Below are 19,410 nucleotides of genomic sequence, written 5' to 3'. Positions count from 1 at the left end.
TAACTTGTTTGTTACCCCCTCAAAAGATTAACAGATTTGCCAGGCATGACCTTCCCTTGATGAAACTGTGCTGACTCAGACCTATTTTTGCATGCCCTTACAAGTATTCCACAATTTCATCCTTAACATGGGCTCTCAAATCTTACCAAAATCAGGCTATAGTTTCCTGTCTTCTGCCTCCATCATTTCTTAAACAGGGATGCTACATTAGCCATTTTCCAGTACTCTGGGACCCTCCCAGACTCCACTGATTCTGGACAGATCACCACCACAACCTCTACAAACTCCTCAGTATCTTCTTCAGAATTTTGGAGTGTAGTCCATCTGATCTAGGTGATTTATCCACCTTCAGATCTTTCAGCGCACCCCCACCTTGTACATTCCCCTTAGTGATGACTGCTACACTTGCCTTGTCCCCAACTCTCTTGAGGTTCTGGTATGCTGCTGGTGTCTTTTACTTTGAAAACCGACGCAAAGTACCTATTACTCTGCCATTTCTTTGTTCCCATTACAACTTCTCCAGCCTCATATTCCAGCGTCCAATGTCCACTTTTGTCTCGCTTACCTTTTAGATACCTAAAAGAACATTTGTAATCTTCTTTTATATTACCAGGTAGCTTAATCTCACATTGCATTTTCTCCCAGCTTATTGCTTTTTTAAGTTCTCCTCTGCCAGTTTTTAAAGACATCCCAGCCCTCTGGCTTCCCATTAATCTTCACCACATTGCATACTTTTTCTTTTGTTTTTATGCTGCCCCAATCTCTCATCAGCCACAGTTACCTCATCCTCCCCTTAGGATGAATTTCTGCTGTGGTTCCTGAAATACTCCAGAAACTCTTTGCCATTGCTGCTCCACCATCTTCCCTGCTCGACTCACCTTCCTAGCAACTCTGGCCAGCTCCTCCACTATGTCTTTGCAGTTACCTTCACTCAGTTGTAATAATGTTACATTTGATTCCAGCTTCACCCCCTCAAACTTTAGAGAAAGTTCTACCATGTTATGGTCACTGTCCCCCTAGGAGTTCCTTCACCTTAAGCACCTGAATCAAGTCTGCATCATTACACATCACCAAATCCAGAATTGCCTGTTCCATAGTGGGCCGTACCACAAGCTGCCTCAAAAGAAAATCTTGTGGACATACCACAATTTCTTCTATCCCAACCTTAAATGATTCAATAATGGAGATTCCAGAATGTTTTAGGGTAGAGAGAGTTCCAAAGATTCATCAGCCTTTGGAGTGAAGCAATTACTCCACACCTCAGTCCTAAATGATCAACCCTTTTTCCTAAGACTGCACCTGTGTTTTTGATACACAGATCAGTGGAAAAACTCTTGGCATCTAATCTATCAAACTCCCTCTGAATTTTGTACATTTCAATAACATCACCTCTTGCTCTTCTAAATGCCCAATTTGCTCTGCTTCATAGGACAACCACTTCCCTCATCCCAGAGACCAACATGATAAACCTTGACTGCATTGACCATGGGGCAAGTATAGGCTTTCCTAAATGTGGAGACCAATGTTCACCAAAACCCTATACAGTTATAGCAAGGTTTCTTTTCTTTCCCTCCACTGAGCTCCAGTACTCTCACAATAAAAGCCAATATGCCATTTGCATTCCTAGTTGCTTGCTGCATCTGTATGCTAACTTCCTGCATTCTTTGACCGCTTGCAAGGCTCCTTGAACATCAACACTTGCACATTTCACACCTCCTAAATATTTATTCTGCTTTTCTATCCTGATGACTAGATCGGATAATTTCTTCGTTACCTATGATATACACCATCTGCCATCTTCTTGTTCACATATAAACTGGCTGTGCCTCTTTGTAGCAGCTCTACATTTGCCCTATAGCTCATCTTTCCATCTAGTTTGGTACCATTAACAAAGTTAGGTATATTACTCTGTCTCTTGATCTAAGTCATTGTGATAGACTCTAAAATAGTTCGGGTCCCAGCACTAATCCTGCAGCACTCCATCATTCACTATCTACCAAACTGAAAATGCCCCATTTACGCCCATGCTTTACCAAACACTATCCATGCTAATTTTATCAGAACACCTGCCAGTCAAGTCTGTAATGTTTGCTTACCTGTGGTTTAAATCTCCCAGATTCTGATTTGCATTCCCTAGTGCACATTCCCGAGTCCAATCGTCCTCGCTGTGATTGTTGCTGAGTTCCATCAATGTACAATTTGCAGCGACAGGCAAATCCATTCCAGTGAAAGGGAGGAATGCAAAATGCACAAATAATGAACAGCATACAATGGCAGCATAATAAGGAAAGAAAACAAATTTAGCTTCAGTTTCATTTTATTGAAAATTGAGAACAGCCCATGTAAAACAACAGGAAGTGATACAGTTTTGCTGAAGACAGTCTCATCATAGAAATCAGATTTACTGATTTAGAATTTGCCTCAAATCTTCAAAGACTTTCTTGCTTCTAGTTAAGAATTGCATACAAATGTTCTGAAATACAGCAGTGTTCTCCAATTTATTTCAGCAACAGTAGCCCATGCATTCACTGTATATGAGCAGTCTTTTCATACAAAGTATGCATCGAGATTTGCTAGCATAATTTCCCTTAAGTATCAAGTTGAAATGTCCAGATTAGCCATATATAACTGCAGCATTTACTGTGTAAGCTTTCAAAGTACAGTAAGGCAAACAGGTTATGTAGTGCTGCATTATCGCTGCAAATAATGGTTGGAAAAACTACAATTAATCACTGGCTTTCATGGCTCAATTTGGAGTCATCACATACTAGATAGCATTCCATGAGCCGAAAGGCCTTTCACATTAAACAACACATTTTGCTACCACCAGTTTCTCTCGCACATGCAGGTAGTACTGTCTCAACAGAAATATTGCTTGGTCTACATTTGAAAAAAAAATTTAAAATAGTCAATACTTTCATAGACATCCTTGCATTTCTTCTTGGAATTCCTGACATTCCAGAAATTGTAATAAACAAACAAAGACAGTCACACTTTAGAAGTGTAACCTCACTGTACACCATCTCGTTCCCAGCTCACTTACAATAATAGCCTTCTGAAGTTCTATCTGAAACCAGCAGCACTGACATTAACTGTTAAACTTCCTGTGTAACTAATTCCTGTTAAAAATTTATTGCAAAGAATGAGGTTGTAGATAATTTGTTACATGCAGTATGAGAAAATAATCCTTGCAGTAGAAAACATTTGTCCTGTATTGTACAAGTTTAATATAAATTAATAAAAGTTGTGGGTTCTTTAAAAAATGTTCATAAGTCCATTTATGGACACCCTGAGTCTACAGTAGACACACACACAAAACTGATAATTGGGAATTTTGTGTTGTCCAAGCCAGAGACGCCAATTCTACCGATTCTGATAGGAATCCTGGATAGTTTCCTTTACAGCTGGATTTTAGACCTGTCCATAAGTTTCTGCATGTTTTCACTGAAGTTAACGAACTTCCATCCATTTGTGGTTCAAAAGATAGAATTCTTATAACTTTGAAATCCACTGATTATATATTAAGTGATTTTTCCATCTCTCACTGCCTGCCCTGCCCTTCTTTCATGTCAGATTGCTAACATCCATTGGTTAAGAGCTCAGCAATTGGCATTCTGTAGATACCAGTGGGTATAGACACATCAGAATTTTACAGCAAGGTGGGCAGTCAATTGCCTCATTGCACCAGTGTGCATTGTCTGGAGGAGTTAGCGACTGAGTCCCACTGCAAACACAGAAATATATTTTGCTCCTGATTTTATTTTCACTCATTGCAGAGGAAAATATCTCAGTATTGCAGTACAAACATGCTGGGAAACATAAGACAGCAGTCAAAACTAAAATGGCTCTGCTTTGCTCACCACAGCAAGACATTACCAAAGTTTAGTTGCAAGAAAAAAGCAAGCTAAACATTAGGGCAGTTTTAAAAATAAGATGGTAAGTACAAGGAAACAAAATAAAACACAAACAAAACAGTCTGCAAACGTGCAGCATGTGACAGATTGCTTTTGTGGCTTCAGTCCATTGAGATCACAGTTTCGGATTGGGAAAGTTGGCATCTGTTAGGATGGGGTAGGGGGGCTGGGGGAATGTTGGGTAAAGTGTCAATTACTAAATCAGAATGGCAAAGATCATTCACACTACATTTGAAGCAGTTTTGATATAAAACTACTACCAGTAAGCTTCGATAAAAACACAGGGAGGGGCCACGTTTTCTTGAGCGTGCCTTCAAACTCAATGTCTCGGACAATTATATCTGTGTATAATGAGTAGTTAAAAACAAACTACCTCCAGTCCTGTTTGGGTTTGCTCCCACAGAGGCAGGACTGTCTGACTGTCTTTTGGCAAATTGAATATTCAGGTACAGACATATGGAGATGTGAAGTTGTTTGACTTAACATGCCCTTGGAACACTATTTAAAAAACACAAAAAAATGCAGCAAACTGTGCACAATTTTATAGATCTCATCTGCTCATGCATCCTAGAACCTGATAGGCTAGTTGTTTTCTATTTGCTCAATGTCAAGTTCACCATCCAGCTGAAATACATCTTGTCCAGCGTCTTCCCTCCTCCAGGAGTCTTTATCATTCTTCTCACTTGGCCAGTTTTGCTTCACAACCCCAAACACCTCAGTGTTCTCCCTGCCAGCTTCCCCTTTGCTAGTAGAGGGTTTTTCTGAGTCTCCATGATGCTGTGGTTCTGGACTACAGGCAGGGGTTGTGCCTGGCATAGGAGTTGAAACATAGACGTGTGGTGTCCATGTCTTTGCTGCAGTTGAGCTCGGTGAGATGGTCTGTTGCCGTTGACAGCAATCATTCCCAGTGGTACCCACAGAGCTGGGGCTGTGAAAATTCCTGAGATTCTATAAAGAGAAATCACAAAACAGCACATGAAAAGGTAATGCTTTCAAAATTCAAACATTTACTGACTTCCAGCTTTACCAGGATATTTTCCTCTACTGCCAGCTTGATGTATTACTACTCAACGAAGTCACACCAGTTAGTAAAATAACAAAAATAGAATCTCTTCCTAAAAATCAAACTGTCACGTCTGATTAAATTCCAGAGAATGTGCCTTTGAAAAGGTTGCATCTTTTTATTTTTTCCTATATTTTAGATTGTGGGTTGAAATGAGAAATGGACTGCTTTGAAAACCAAAGCCTGTGGTAAGTATTTCTGCACTTTTTACAAGCAAATTACCAACACTTCTTGTAAATGGTTCTTGTATTGGTATCTTTGTTTAACCGGTTAGTTGCAGATGGGCTGGCAGCAGAGAGTGGGTACAATACTGAAATTACCAAGTAACTGATTGGAAACTGGTCACAACTCCACAAACCAATGACAAAAAAATCTGCCAACAACAAAGTGATTGATTCCTCGGTAGCTGAACAATACCACCAGATGCCAATAGACCTCTGAAAGGGCATGTGGTGCCTTTCTCACTATAATAAAACATCGAAGATCTGAATAAAACCAGGATTTTTTTTCCTCACCAGTTGCTGTAAACTGTGGCTTTTATCAGAAACTCTCAGACTTTGCAATTTGTGACCCAGTCACTCTAAGCTTCCTATTAGAGAATGAAAGCACCTTGAGAAAAAGATGGATAAACAGGAAGTTCTGACAAGTAAAAGGGTAATTTTACAGTGTGATAATGAGTTAGTGGATGCGAGTGTGTGTGTGTATATACACACACACACGTGGTTTAGAGTGTCTGTGTGTGTGTGAGCGCGCGCGAGACAGAGAGACACACAAACACAGAGAGAGAGAGAGAGAGAGAGAGAGAGAAAAAGCAAGTTATGAGAGGAGCTTAGAGTATTAACTTGTAGACTTATTTACCAACAATTCATTCATGTTTACCTGTAGTTAGAATCTATTTATTTGTAATAAATAGTAATTCTTGTTAAGTACTGGCCCCATGCTTTGTGTTGAACTGGGTTTATTAAAAAAAAAGTAAGTTTGAGAATCTTGTGTACATTGATTGAATCTTTAACTTTTGTGGCAACACTGGGAATAGTGGGGCTTGATCTCCAGCATGCAACCCCAGCAAGACATTACACCCTGGTGATGGAAAAAGGCAAGTTCAAATTTACCCAAGAAAAACCTCCTTCCTTTCCCTCTATACAACTTCGAGCCAGAAAACAAAATGAAGTGATTATATGGAGACTAAATACAACATGCTGAAATACCATAAAATGTAAATTGCACTAGTTACCTGTATCAGTCAACAGTATAAAAAATCCTGTAATGCAACCTTAAATATAAATGATCAGAAAGGCATTGGTTCGCCTTAAAGTATTTATTTCCTTCATGAAATAAAATTTTGGCATTAAACATGTGATTTACTCAAGACTTGTGCCTTCCACAATTTACATCATCACACCTTCAGGCTGATAACTCCAATTATATCAGAGCTTACTTCATAGTGCAAAGTGACACTTATCATTACAGATGATAAATAAAAAAAAACATTTAATTAAAAAATAAGTAATACTGCACTGTTCAAACAAATCTAAGTGAAGCATATTTGAATAATAAGAAGTATGTTTAATTTGTGATCATTTGATAGACAAATCCAAGAAAAACATGGAGAATGCTACTACAACAACTATCTTTTTGCTGCATTCAGTAGCATGATAAAAGCATTTGATTCAGTAAATCTGGAAGCTATGATTGTGCTTCAAAGATGTAAATGTTCAAGAAACTTCATTATAATCCTGCAATTACTTTATCATCATGGGACTGCAAGTTTATTGAGCGGAAGATCTGAAACAGATGTCTCCAAATCAAGTAAAAAAAAGAGATAGCTCCCATACTATTTATAATCTACCTGAAAGTGGCTATTCAGTTCAACAATTAACTGCTCTGTGTTGCATTAACTACTGCCTCGATGGAATCCCCTAAAGTTCAGACCTCTCCATGCCAAAACTAAACTGACCACCACTGATGTGATTTACAATGTGCAGGTGACAGCTGTGTCATCGCTCACTCTGACGTTTTATGAGTGACTCTCAATTTCTTCAGTTCTGTCATATCAGAGATGTAGCCCATCCTTAAATGTTGCTAAAACAAAACTTACACCAGCCTATCCTGATCAGCTAAGTATTTCACCTCTCATTTACGTTAAAGACAATTCTGTGCATCACCAACACCCAAACTCTAGATAAATTCCACCAATAACCCCTCTGCTTTATTCTCTGGTTACATTGGGAGGACCATCAAACAAATACTAGTGTTCTTCTTGAAGACAGCTGCACAAGTATTCAAACAAAACCCTGGTAAAACCAACTCCGATGGACTGGACACTGTCCAGTTGGCCGAGAAACATGCCTGCAGCCAGGACCTGTTCTAGGGGAGGACAGAGAAAACCCTTCAAAGGAACTCTAACACTCTCCTTGAAGTATGGCAGCACTGATGGTAATGACTGGGAAAAGCTTGCTACCAAATTAGTAACTACTTATCCATCAGGCTTCATGATATTTTGAATTACAACATCTTAATGATGAGGTCAACCAGCTGTAGAGGAGAAAAGTAAAAGGAATAAAATCCTGCAATCCAGAAACCACTATGTTGAGGGCTATCATGCCCTGTATGTTCAAACGTCTGTGGGTCAAGGCTCAGTCTGTTCAATCACATGAAAACCCACTGCAGAAACCTGCAATTCTGACTTGATATTCATCTTGACTTGAGAGTTAGCTGATGGTGTCCAATATTTTTCAGTTCATTTTTAGAATATATTTTCAAATCGAACATTTACAAGTTTACAGAACAGATGGTTACAGCAGAGAGTGACTATCCAGCTTCTTGTGCCCGCACCATCTCCCAGTGATTTAGTTAATCCCATTCCTTTACCTTTCCCCACTGTCCTGCAAATTCTCTCCTCTAGTGCTTGCCCAATTTCCTTTGGAAAGCTACAATTAATTCTGTCCCCAGCGGAGTCTATACCACAACTGGGTAAAAATGTTTTTCTTCACATTATCATTGTTCCTTCACCATTCAACTTTAAATTGGTGTCCTTTGATTCCCAAACCTTCCATCAATGGGATATAAGTTTTTATATCTACATTTTTCCAGATTTAAATACACTCTCTCAACCTTCTTTTCTCTTAGGAGAATAACCCTAAGCTTTTCCATTCTATCCATGTTATTGAAGTCCTTCTTTTCTAGAATAATTTCAGTAATTTTTTTTGCATCTTCTCTAAAGCCCTCACCTTCTTCCAAAATGCTATGCCTAGAATTGGACACAACATCTCAGTTGAGATTGAAACAGTGTGTTATAAAAGTTCAGCATAACAACTTCCTTACTTGTGTACTCCACACTCCATTTTATAAACCCCTCCTTCAGTAATTTGTGAACACCTGCAGGTGGCTGTTCCTGTTTCCTTTCAAATTATATCCTTTCTTTTGCCGTCTCTCCTTAGACATAAAATGTAATCCATCATATGTCAACCCATTCCACTGTGTTTGTGCTCTTGAAGTGCAGCACCATCTGCCTCACAGTTCACAATATTTTAAAGTGTTGCACTATCAGCAAAATTTCAAATTGTGCTCTATGCACCTGGTTCTAGGTCATATATATTAAAGAAAAGCATTGGTCAGTGCCAATACCTAAAGAACTCCATTATGTTCCTTCTTCCAGTCCAGAAATCAGCAGTTTACTACTGCCCAGTTTCCTGTCACTCAGCCAACCTCATACCTATACTGCTAAAGGGCTACAAATGTGCTACCAAGCGTATGACATGGCATTTTGTTACAAATTTAAGACCTTGTAAAACTGGATGGATGAAATATTTGCTTCAGCTGCGATAAATTAACCCAAAATTCTACTCATTCCATCATCTTGGAAACCACCAAGATCTGGTCCAGGTGATATTATCACAGCTTAAATCAAACTTGAATCACCTCCCCAAAAAAAAAACAAAATCATATCGTGAATCCTGAAAAGGCAAAGGTCCAAACAGACACAACATTCTCTTGCTTCATTTTTAGGTGAGAGGTTTTTGGGTTTACTCTTTGTTCTGACATCATATTTTTGCACAAACAGCATCTGTTTATTGTCACAGTTATTTCTCCAAGATTACAATGACCATTCAATGTAATAATTCTTGTAAATGTATTAGTTTAAATATTATGCACAATTATATTTTATACATTGCTAAATGCACTGCTAAAATTCAATGCTCCTGAGACAGCACCTTCCAAATCTACAAACACTTGCACCAAGAAGGACAAGGCAGATACCTGGGAACATTACCCCCTGCAAGTTCCCTCCAAACCACTCACCATCCTGAGACTTGGAAATATATTGCCATTCCTTCATTGTCGCTGAGTCAAAATTCTGGAATTCTTTCCCTAAAGGGATTGTGGGTCTACCTACATTAAATGGACTACAGCAGTTCCAGAAGGTAGCTCATCACCATCTTCTCATGGGCCACTACAAATGGGCAGTAAATGCTGGCCAGCCAGCAATGCCACTGTCCCAAGAGTGAATTTTTAAAAAAAAAATTCTAAATTTCTAAAAATTCTTTTTGAACAAAATGAGCAAGATCAAGATTCACATTGCTAAAATTGGAAATTTGAGCACATGCTGCTTTCAGTTTTCTAGTCAATTAAATTAAAATAATCAAGACAGCTAATGGAATGCTGGCCCTGAGAGGACTGGTGTATAAGGATTGTGCTGCAACTATACAAAACACTGGTTAGACCCATGTGGTGTCCTAGGAGTAGAGCTGAGCCCCTGGAAGGATATATTGGCCCTGGAAATGGAAAACACTAAGTTTACAAGAATGATACCTTGATTTCTGGGGCTAAGTTATGAAGAGAGATTATACAAATTAGGCCTGTTTCCTCTAGAATTTAGAAAGTTAAGGGGTGATCTGATTGAAGTCTTCAAAATAATAAGAGGAAAAGACAGTGTAGATAAACATAAACTACTTCCACATGGAGGTGGTTCTAGAACTAAAGGCATAGTCTAAAAATAAGGATCTGATTATTCAGAAGAAATTTTAGGAACCACTTCTACACACAAAGAGTGATAGAGATTTAGATATCATTCCCAGAAACAGCAGTGGATGCTAGCTTAGTTGTCAGTTTTAAATCTGAGAGCGTTTTCTTTTGTTCAGCAAAGGTATGATGGGATATGGGCCAAAGGTAGGTATATGGAGCTTGACCACAGATCAGCCATGATCTCACTGGATGGCAAAACAGGCTCAAGAGGTGAAAAGCCCACTCCTGTTCTTTGGTTCAAATATTAGGTGCAGTACACAATTGAGTTTCAGGTACGTGCTTCCAACAGGTAAGTGAGCACTAAGTCAAAAATGTTCTGATACTAAGTAAACAAGTGTAGCTTTCCATTAATTTGATATTTTTAAAGATACTGGTGATGTTCAGGTATGCTTAGATTTGGCAAATTCTAATGAACTGCTTAATCAAAAATACTTCAGTTCAGTCAGTGCTCTGCTTCAAAGTTAATGGTGTTCTGGTCTTGTTGCTACTACCCTGACACTCCGATGGTAGCCGAGGATGATAAATGCCATAATACAGTAATCAAATTATAAAGGTGGTTAACTGTAGTCATTGGTAAAACAAATGCAAATCACTTTCAATAATAGAGGAATTATACTCATCTATTTTCTTTTCATCTCTCACATCATCCAATGAAAGATGGCAAAAAACAGCAGATTTTAGCCTCCCCAGAAGTTCTAATCTAGCATTTAAGGACGCTGAGCTTTCTCACTAAGAAAATGTCTTCCTGCTGTTTCTGAACCACCATAGAAAGTAAATAAATAAACAGTGAGAGGTCACTAACAGGAAATCCTGTCGACCAATCAGCCTTAAAGACAGGACAGAAAGTTAAAATGGTGCGTAAAATTTAAATAAAGGGGTTCTGATACCTAAGCATTTTTATTACTCCCAAGTTTGATCGGTTATTTCAGACTAACTTTGCTCACTTGCTCCACAATATTAGGTGGGATCTCCAGAGATGGGAAGGTCTTCCAATTTTATGGTTGGGCCAACTATCTCTCATTCAGATGAATGGTCTTCCACGTTTGCTTTAACCCATGCGTACGCTCCCTATAATGTTTCCTAGTTCAACACTGCGGAAACTTATGGGTTGGTTTGGTTCCTTTGTCTGGCATTGTGGACGGCCCCTCATCAAACTTACTAAATTGCAGCTGCCTAAAGGAGGTGGAGGAGCTGATTTTCCAGACGTCAGGAGGTACCAATTGAGTTTCCTGTTGTCCTTTGTCTGCGATTGGGTAGTTAACGATCCGTGCTAAATATGGTTGGATGTCGAGGCCTCCCAGGCAACATGCCCTCTTATTAACCTGTTGTTTATGGATGAGTACAGTTATGGAACACTGCCGGAATCCTATTGTTATCAGTACAGTCAAGACATTATCCAAGACTTTGCCACTTATGCCTATAGTTGGTATGACAGGGTTCCGACCACGGATGATGGACTCAGGGTTCAAACTATGGGCAGGATGGTTAGGTTTGCTGAGCCCTGGGCCTTGGAGGGGGGACCGCTGAGTTAATACAGGTATATATACACACAAGACTCCCATTCTTTTGTTTGAGAACTTTGCATCAAGCATAGCTATTTTGTATTTTGTGTTTTCTTTTTTTAATCTATTAGTCACTTACTTATTTATTGGTACTGTTTTGCAGAGTGTTAGGTTTTGTTTTGTATTAGAGAGTAGGTTAGTAGTTAGTAAACAGTAGTTGTATTGTAATTAGTGGGGTTTTTTCCCTCTTTATTGTACAGGCATTTGTTATTGGTTGTATTTTCAATAACGTTGTATTTTTGTAAAGTCAAAAAAATTTTTTTTGCTAATAAATACATTTACAAAAAAAAAAGCAGTAAAAGAGGGAAAATAAATTCTGCTGTGCAGAAGGAGCTGGGTGTCCTTGTGCGTGAATCACAGATGGTTGGTCTGCAGGTTCAATAGGAAGGCAAATTGAATTTGTCCTTCATTGCTAAAGGGATTGAGTTTAAAAGCAGACAGGTTATGTTGCAGCTGTACAGGGTACTGGTGAAGCTACACCTGGAGTACTACGTGCAGTTTTGGTCTCCTTACTTGAGAAAGCATGTACTGGCACTGGAGGGGGTGCAGAGGAAATTCACGAGGTTGATTCCAGGGTGGAGGGGATTGGCTTATAAGAGGAGACTGAGTAGACTGGGATTATATTAATTGGAAGTTAAAAGAATGAGGGAGCATCTTATAGAAAGATATAAAATTATGAAGGGGATAGATAAGATAAGATAAGATAAGATAAGTAGAGAGGAGGTTTCCACTGGCGGGTGAAACTAGGACAAGAGAGGATAGCCTCAAAGTTAGGGGGAGCAGATTCAGGACCAAATTGAGGAGGAACTCCTTCACCCAGGGGGTTGTGAACCTGTGGAATTCCATGCCCCATGAAGTAGTTTAGATTACTTACAGTGTGGAAACAGGCCCTTCGGCCCAACAAGTCCACACCGACCCGCCGAAGCGCAACCCACCCATACCCCTACATATACCCCTTACCTAACACTACGGGCAATTTAGCATGGCCAATTCACCTGACCCGCACATCTTTGGACTGTGGGAGGAAACTGGAGCAAACGTGCAAACTCCACACAGTCAGTTGCCTGAGGTGGGAATTGAACCCAGGTCCCTGGCACTGTGAGGCAGCAGTGCTAACCACTGTGCCACCGTGCCGCCTATAGTTGAGGCTTCCTTATTGAATACTTGTAAAACTAAGATTGATAATTTTTTGAACAGTAAAGGAATTAAGGGTTATGGTGAGAGGGCGGGTAAGGGGAGCTGAGGTCATGAAAAGATCAGCCAAAATCTTATTGAATGGTGGAGCAGGCTCGAAGGGCCAGATAGCCTACTCCTACTCCTGCTCCTTATGGTCTTATGTTTTAATATCAGTTTTATGTAAAATGTAATTATGTTCAATTGTTTCCTCTCAAAGTAATGCAAATGAGGGCCAAGTTTTTCCTTGCTGATAGCATTGTGAAGTTTTGAAAGCTCATGTTCCACGTAATGCATCAGACTGTGTTTACACATTTACGTAGCCACAGATTTTGATGAAATACATGCTCCTTGCAAAAGTATTGCACTTGGAGAGCTGGCACAGTCTGTTCTTGGCAAAGGTAAGCAGAGTGACATAAATCTTTTTTAAAAAATCAAAACAGGCGAAGCATTAATATTGCTGAAGAATTGGGAGGATATTGGTTAACCTTTCCTTCAGCTGGTAACTGCATACAGTGAGCAGAACAGCAGAGTAGGAGCCTGCAGAAACTCAAACTTCATAGTTTTGTAAATCCTTCTTAATCCCGCACGACATCGTCTGAAATTGAAAGGCCCTCAATTCAGTACTTAAATGAATCCGAAGCAAGAAGTTCAAAGAGTTCATGTTCAAAACCTGCCTTTCTTGACTCCAGACTCAATAAGGTAATTTTCAATTCCCAAGTTTTGTTATTAAAGAAATTGGTTTGCCCTAGTTTTGGGGCATAGTTGTTGTGGTTCGTCATATTGACATGGGTAGTACACTACCACCTCATCTGAGCAATTTTGTCTTTAGCCCAAGTGGTTCCTGCATTGATTCTCTATTCTTGTGCATGCAGTCTCTGCACTCTGTAAAAAGATCCCTGCCATCCATATAGTAAAACTAGCCTACTGTGCTTAAAGGAAGGCAGTACCTTACAGGAAAACCGCATACAACAATCTTGTTGTATTGTCAATTCTTGCAAAGTTCACACCAGGGCAGAGAGTGTGATTTATCATGATAGACCTGGGAGTGGATGGGTCTGGGATGCAGCTGGATAGGTGGAGTGACTCCATGTTTTCACAAGTACTCAGCAGACCTGCGAGGAGAGGGTCCTGCCATTGAGAACTCAGATATGGATCTCAATAGGGCAGCATTCAGCTGAGTGCTGATGGGTATGAACACAGCATGCTGGGTGTATTGCCTGATCTACCAGGCAGTCTCCAGTCACTGCCATGGAGTGTGGGTCAGTCCAGCCCAAAGCTAACACAGATTAGGGAGCAAACCTTGACCATCCCAAAACCTCTAGTCCTTGTTGTATAGCAAAGCCATACGGACTGGAATCCCTATAGGTATACCTACACCTCTGGATCCAACCAACACTTTCCTCATGTCTTGTGGAAGCAGCAGGATTATCATGAAGACCATGAACTCATCAAAGCACCTTCAATAACACACCAGAGACACATTTTCATAGAAAACATGCCATAAATTTATCTAACCTATAAAGTAAGTGCTGTCCTTTAATGTAACTGGCTGTTTTAAACTTGAATTATATAAAGTGAGCAGTGCAGACAGAGTTTTCATATGTCTTATCCAAATTTGGGAACCTAGAGTTACGTCAGCTAATTGGGCTGTGAGCTTCCAGGATAACGCTGAACCAAGCTTTTCAGAGAACACATGGGGCTCAATGGTGGTCACCATGCTTTGCCAAATAGAGATATACAGGAAGCAATAGTAAGCTTCAGAGTTGCTGCTGCTCAAGGCAGCACGGTGGCAACAAATTTCTATCCCTCAGTATGCAAATGGACCCATACCCAAAGTGGAAAATATCAGAGGATTTAACTATTGTATGAGGAATCTCCACCAAGTATCCTTAGCTTCTTCACCCGAGCTTTGAACATTTCTGTCAGGTTACCAAAAGAATGCCAGCATCACAAAATCCCCATGAGATGTTTCCCAAGGCTGCTTTCAGAAACAAGGAAGAAGATTGCTGGGGTTCACAAAGAGATTGAAAACTTCACTGACCACAGGTGAAATACCAGATGACTGCAGGATAGCTAATGTGGTTTCTATGTTCAGGAAGGGTAGCAGGAATAAGTCAGGTAATTATATACCAAGTTAGCCTGATGTCAGTGGTTGGGATATTTTTTAGAAAAAATTAAAGGGACAGGATTAATCAACACTTAGAAAGTCAGGGACAGTCAGAACAGATTTGGTAAGAGGGAGATCTCTAATTTAATAGTGTTTTTGTGATAAGGTGACTAAATATATTAATGAAGAGTGTGCAGTGACATGGTTTGCATGGACTTTAGTAAGGCCTTTGTCAAGGTTCCACATGGAAGGCTGAACCAAAAGGTAAGTGTTCATGAGATCCAAGACAATTTAGCAAACTGGATCCAAAACTGGCTTACAGGTAGGAGGCAAACGGTGATGCTAGAGGGTTATTTTTATGATTGGAAGCCTGAGACCAGGATTGGGGATTGGTGCTGGGGTCCTTGCAGTTTGGTTTGTACATTAACAATCTGGATGTGAGTGCAAAAGGTGAAAGTTTGGAAGAACAATGGCAGATCTCTAGGGAGTACTGAGAAACAAAGGGACCTTGGCGTACAAGTCCATAGATCCCTGAAGGTGTTAGCATAGGTGACAGGATGGTGAACACAGTATATGGGATACTTCCTTTCATTCGCAGGGCATGGAATATAGGAGCGAGAGAGTCTTGTTACAAATTTATAAAACGTAAGTTAGAGCACAGATGGAATATTGGGGGCAATTCTGGTTTGCCACACTATTGGAAGAACATGATTGTACTGGAGAGGTGCACAAGAGGTTCACTGAAATATTGCCTGAGATAAACGTCTTAATAATGAGAGGAGACTGGATAGACTGGGTGTGTTTTCCTTGGAAGAGAAAGGGAAGGCTGAGAGTCGAGGTGTACAAAATTATGAGAGGCTAAGATAGAGTAGATTGTGAGGATATTTTCTCCATGACAGACATGTCTTAGACCAGAGGGCATAGGTTTAAGATGTGGAGTAGGTGGTTTAGAGGAGATCTGAGAAAACATTTTTTCACCCAGAGGGCGATAGAAATAAGGAATGTGCTGCCTGAGAGGGTGAGGGAGGCAGGCACTCTCAACAGCTAAGAAGCATCTGGATGAGCACTGGAGCAAGTGCAGGTAAATGAGATAAGTATAAATGGGTGTTTGTTGATTGGCATGGGCGTAGTGGGCTGAAGGGCCTGTTTCTTTGTTGCATGATACAATGACAAAGTTCAAATTCAGCAACAGATCTAAATCATTTGTGAGTCAACAGATGGAAGAAATCCAACAATTGTCAGGATCCTATTTGAAAACATTTGCTATGGAACAATTTAGCAACTCTTAACTTGGTCACTGTCGGGTTTTCTTCAGAGGAATAAAGTTAAAATATTACCACAACAGATGGATAGCCTCTGAGGGTTTGTGGAGGTGCACATCAAAGCTGAATTTTAAATACCAGACAAATATATAGACTGAAAAAAAATGAAGAATGAACAACAGGTCAGCAGCATCTGAAATCAAAGAAAATGTTTTGGACAAAATACTTAGCTAAAACAGAGCCTCAGAATTATTTTGCACTTCCAATTTTCAGCTTTCGTGGCTTTTCCTACAAATATATTTTTCAACATCATTTTTCAAATATCCATCCTTTGCATACCTTATCTGCTTTCAAGAAATATTCCATAGAAAGATTTAAATTAAGTCATACTTATGAGGGTAACCTGAGCACAAGCAAATTAGACTGGGATTTTCCAGTGCCATTTGGAAATACAGGAGGGGGGCAACTCAAACAAATGCCAACAGCTTGTGTGCCAGTCTGCTGCCTCTGTTCCTGACTCTGATATTTCAGATAACGAGGAAGAGTAGGGTCAGACAGGAAAGTGAGGTTGCCCGAACTGTTGATTGGACAGCTTGAATTCACAAGGGAGATCGTTAGAAGCTCACCTTCTGACATATTAAGTTGTTATAGGAGCACGCAGCTACAGGGAGCTCTCGTGCAGCTGACCTGATACAACCTGGCAGGAAGAGAGATGGCAACACTGAAACGGCTTTACTCAATGCCAAAAAATTTGAAATTTGGACAGAAAACTACTGAGTAGCAATAAAATTTTATGAATCATCCTTTCCCTACCATATCCAATCTCAGCTCTCCACATACCCTGGCCACTGTAAAAGATTAAGATCATCTTATTTTTAATGCTATACAGATGCCTGTCAATTCAGACTCAAACTTGACCCACTTTCTTGGTGTTTCACCCACGTCTTGTACTCTTACTCTTTTAAGAACTTTGTTGCTTCAAGAGCTAGAGATGCTAATAAGCAAAAGGCCAGATGTAAACCACACAACCAACAGCAGTCCAACAAAGAGAGGTGGGATTTTTTTTAATACAAAACAACAAGGCAGTAATATAAATCTTGAATAAAAAGAAACACGAGAAGTTCTCAGACATGATATGAAACCGATCAGAAGTTACATCTACAAAAGGATCCCAGAAAGTAGAATCACTACAAGTACACAGAATGCTTAGTTTGTAACAAAAAGAAAATAAGCTAAAGCTTCTGCTGAAAGCCACAAAGACAGTTCAAAAAAGCAAATCTGAGACATTGATAACATTAGCGATGATAGGGAGCACCAGAAAGAGTCCAAATTAGCTAGCACAAATTGGAGGCCTCAGACGTCCTTTATAAATGTAGGATTTTTAAAGATAGAATGACGTTATACTTTTTTGATTTAGCTGTTGCAGAACTAGATAAGTAAGCAGTAAAACAAAGATAGCCATTGGAAATAAGGGGTTAACACCTCAGACCTATCCAAAGAAGATCAGAGAGATCCTACTTAGCTCTGGGAAGTGTTGGAAAATCAGTTTTGTGGAAAAGCACACTTTAGCATTCACCACTTAGAACAGACATTTTTCAGGGAATAGTCACAGAATCAACTAATTAGTTTGTGAGCATGTGCCACGGCAAGGTTTAACAGGAAAGATGAAGACTCATTACTTGGGGTGGCATGATGGCTCAATGGTTAGCACTGCAGCCTCAGCACGACGGACCCGGGTTTGATTCCAGCCTTGGGCAACTGTGTGTGGAATTTGCACATTCTCCCTGTGCCTATGTGGGTTTTCCCCAGGTGCTCCAGTTTCCTCCCACAGTCCAAAGATGTGCAAGTTAGGTGAATTGGTCATGCTAAATTATCCATGGTGTTCAGAGATGTGTAGGTTAGATACATTAGTCAGGGGTAAATGGAGAGCAATAGAGTAGGGGAATGGGTCTGGGTGGGATACTCTTTGGAGGGTCGGTGTGGACTTGCTGGGCCGAAGGGCCTGTTTCCATACTGTAGGGATTCTATATCAAACTCAGATGTTGAGCTGTCTTGGATGGCAATTGAGCTGGTTATAAACTTAAATGCCTAGCAAAACTTTCCAAAAAGGCCACTTGGAGACAAAGAAGGGTCACAACATTGAGACACTTAAGATGATAAAAAGCTATTGCAGTCAGACAATATCTGCAAACAATGGGTGCAGTTACCAGCACTGGTACAGTAGCCAGGATGCAGAAAGCAAGCATGCTACGTGGGAAGTGTAGCCTGTTGTACCCTTGGCAAAGTTATCCTGCATTCCAAAACCTTTAAAAGTCATGTGGTAGAAAAGGACACTGCTATCACCCATGCGCAAAATATGGTGCCAAAAAGCAATTGGAGGCTGACCAAGATGCAATCAGACAAAAAAACTTGTGTAGCATTCTGGTAGCAACAATAGGGATTGCATCAGAAACATGCAAGAACTTACATACGTTCACAGTATGAATATTCAGTGTTGAAGAAACTTAAATCAGAAGATGAACAGCCTTCCCACATTGTAAATGGGATACATTGTAAGGATGAAGTCAAACAGTTACAAGCTTTTCCTAAATAGCGTTACATACCTAAAGAAAATTCCAAAGTTTGATCAAATCACCTGCAGGTTAAGCTCTTAAACTCTTTCAATCTTCATTTCTTTATAGTAATTACAAAACTATTTACAATGCATACATATTTCAGTGTATAAAATAATATCTTGAAAAAGAGATACTGTATTATTACTATAGGAGCTAGGTTACTTTAAGAGTTAGATAAGTTAATGAGCCAAAGATAATGATGTAAACACATGACCAACTACCATGTACAGTCCAGCAAGAAGCATGCTGACAGGAGACTGCATAAACAATTACCTGTAATTGCATGTTAAACATAGAAAATAGGAGGAGTAGGCCATTTGGCCCATTGAGGCTGCTCCATCATTCAAGATGATGGTTGATCATCCAAAACAAGACCCTGTTGTCACTTTCTCTCCATACTCTTTGATCGCTAAAACCCTGAGAACTATGTCTCACTCCTTTTGAAAAACTGTAGCAGACAGAGAATTCCACAGCTCACCACTCTCTAGGTGAAGATATTCCTCCTCATCTCAGTTCTAAATCGCCACCCCTCTATCCTTGAACTATGACCCCTAGTTCTGGACTTCCTGGTCATTGGGAACATCCTTGATATATTTCTCTTGTCTAGACCTGTTAGAATTTTATAGTTTTCTATGAGATCTCTCCTCATTCTTCTAAAACTCCAGTGAACATTGTCCTAAATTGTA

The 19,410-nt window shown here is 39.8% G+C and overlaps 1 protein-coding gene across 3 annotated transcripts in view; it reads right to left on the bottom strand.

Annotated features, from left to right (window-relative positions):
• Positions 1-2,348: 2,348 nt before the first annotated feature.
• The window catches only part of fam53b (family with sequence similarity 53 member B), a 128,001-nt gene continuing 110,939 nt past the window's right edge, over positions 2,349-19,410 (bottom strand). For all 3 annotated transcript variants that reach the window (XM_060842023.1, XM_060842020.1, XM_060842022.1), the window contains one exon: positions 2,349-4,862. In XM_060842023.1, coding sequence (XP_060698006.1) covers positions 4,497-4,862 — 366 coding nt within the window. In that variant the 3' untranslated portion in view covers positions 2,349-4,496. The remainder of the gene's footprint in view (positions 4,863-19,410) is intronic.

This window comes from Hemiscyllium ocellatum, chromosome 22 (genome assembly GCF_020745735.1).
Source record: "Hemiscyllium ocellatum isolate sHemOce1 chromosome 22, sHemOce1.pat.X.cur, whole genome shotgun sequence".
Taxonomy (NCBI): Eukaryota; Metazoa; Chordata; class Chondrichthyes; order Orectolobiformes; family Hemiscylliidae; genus Hemiscyllium; species Hemiscyllium ocellatum.
The sequence above is the reverse complement of the archived record's forward strand: the minus strand, read 5'-3'. Positions and strand labels throughout refer to the sequence as shown.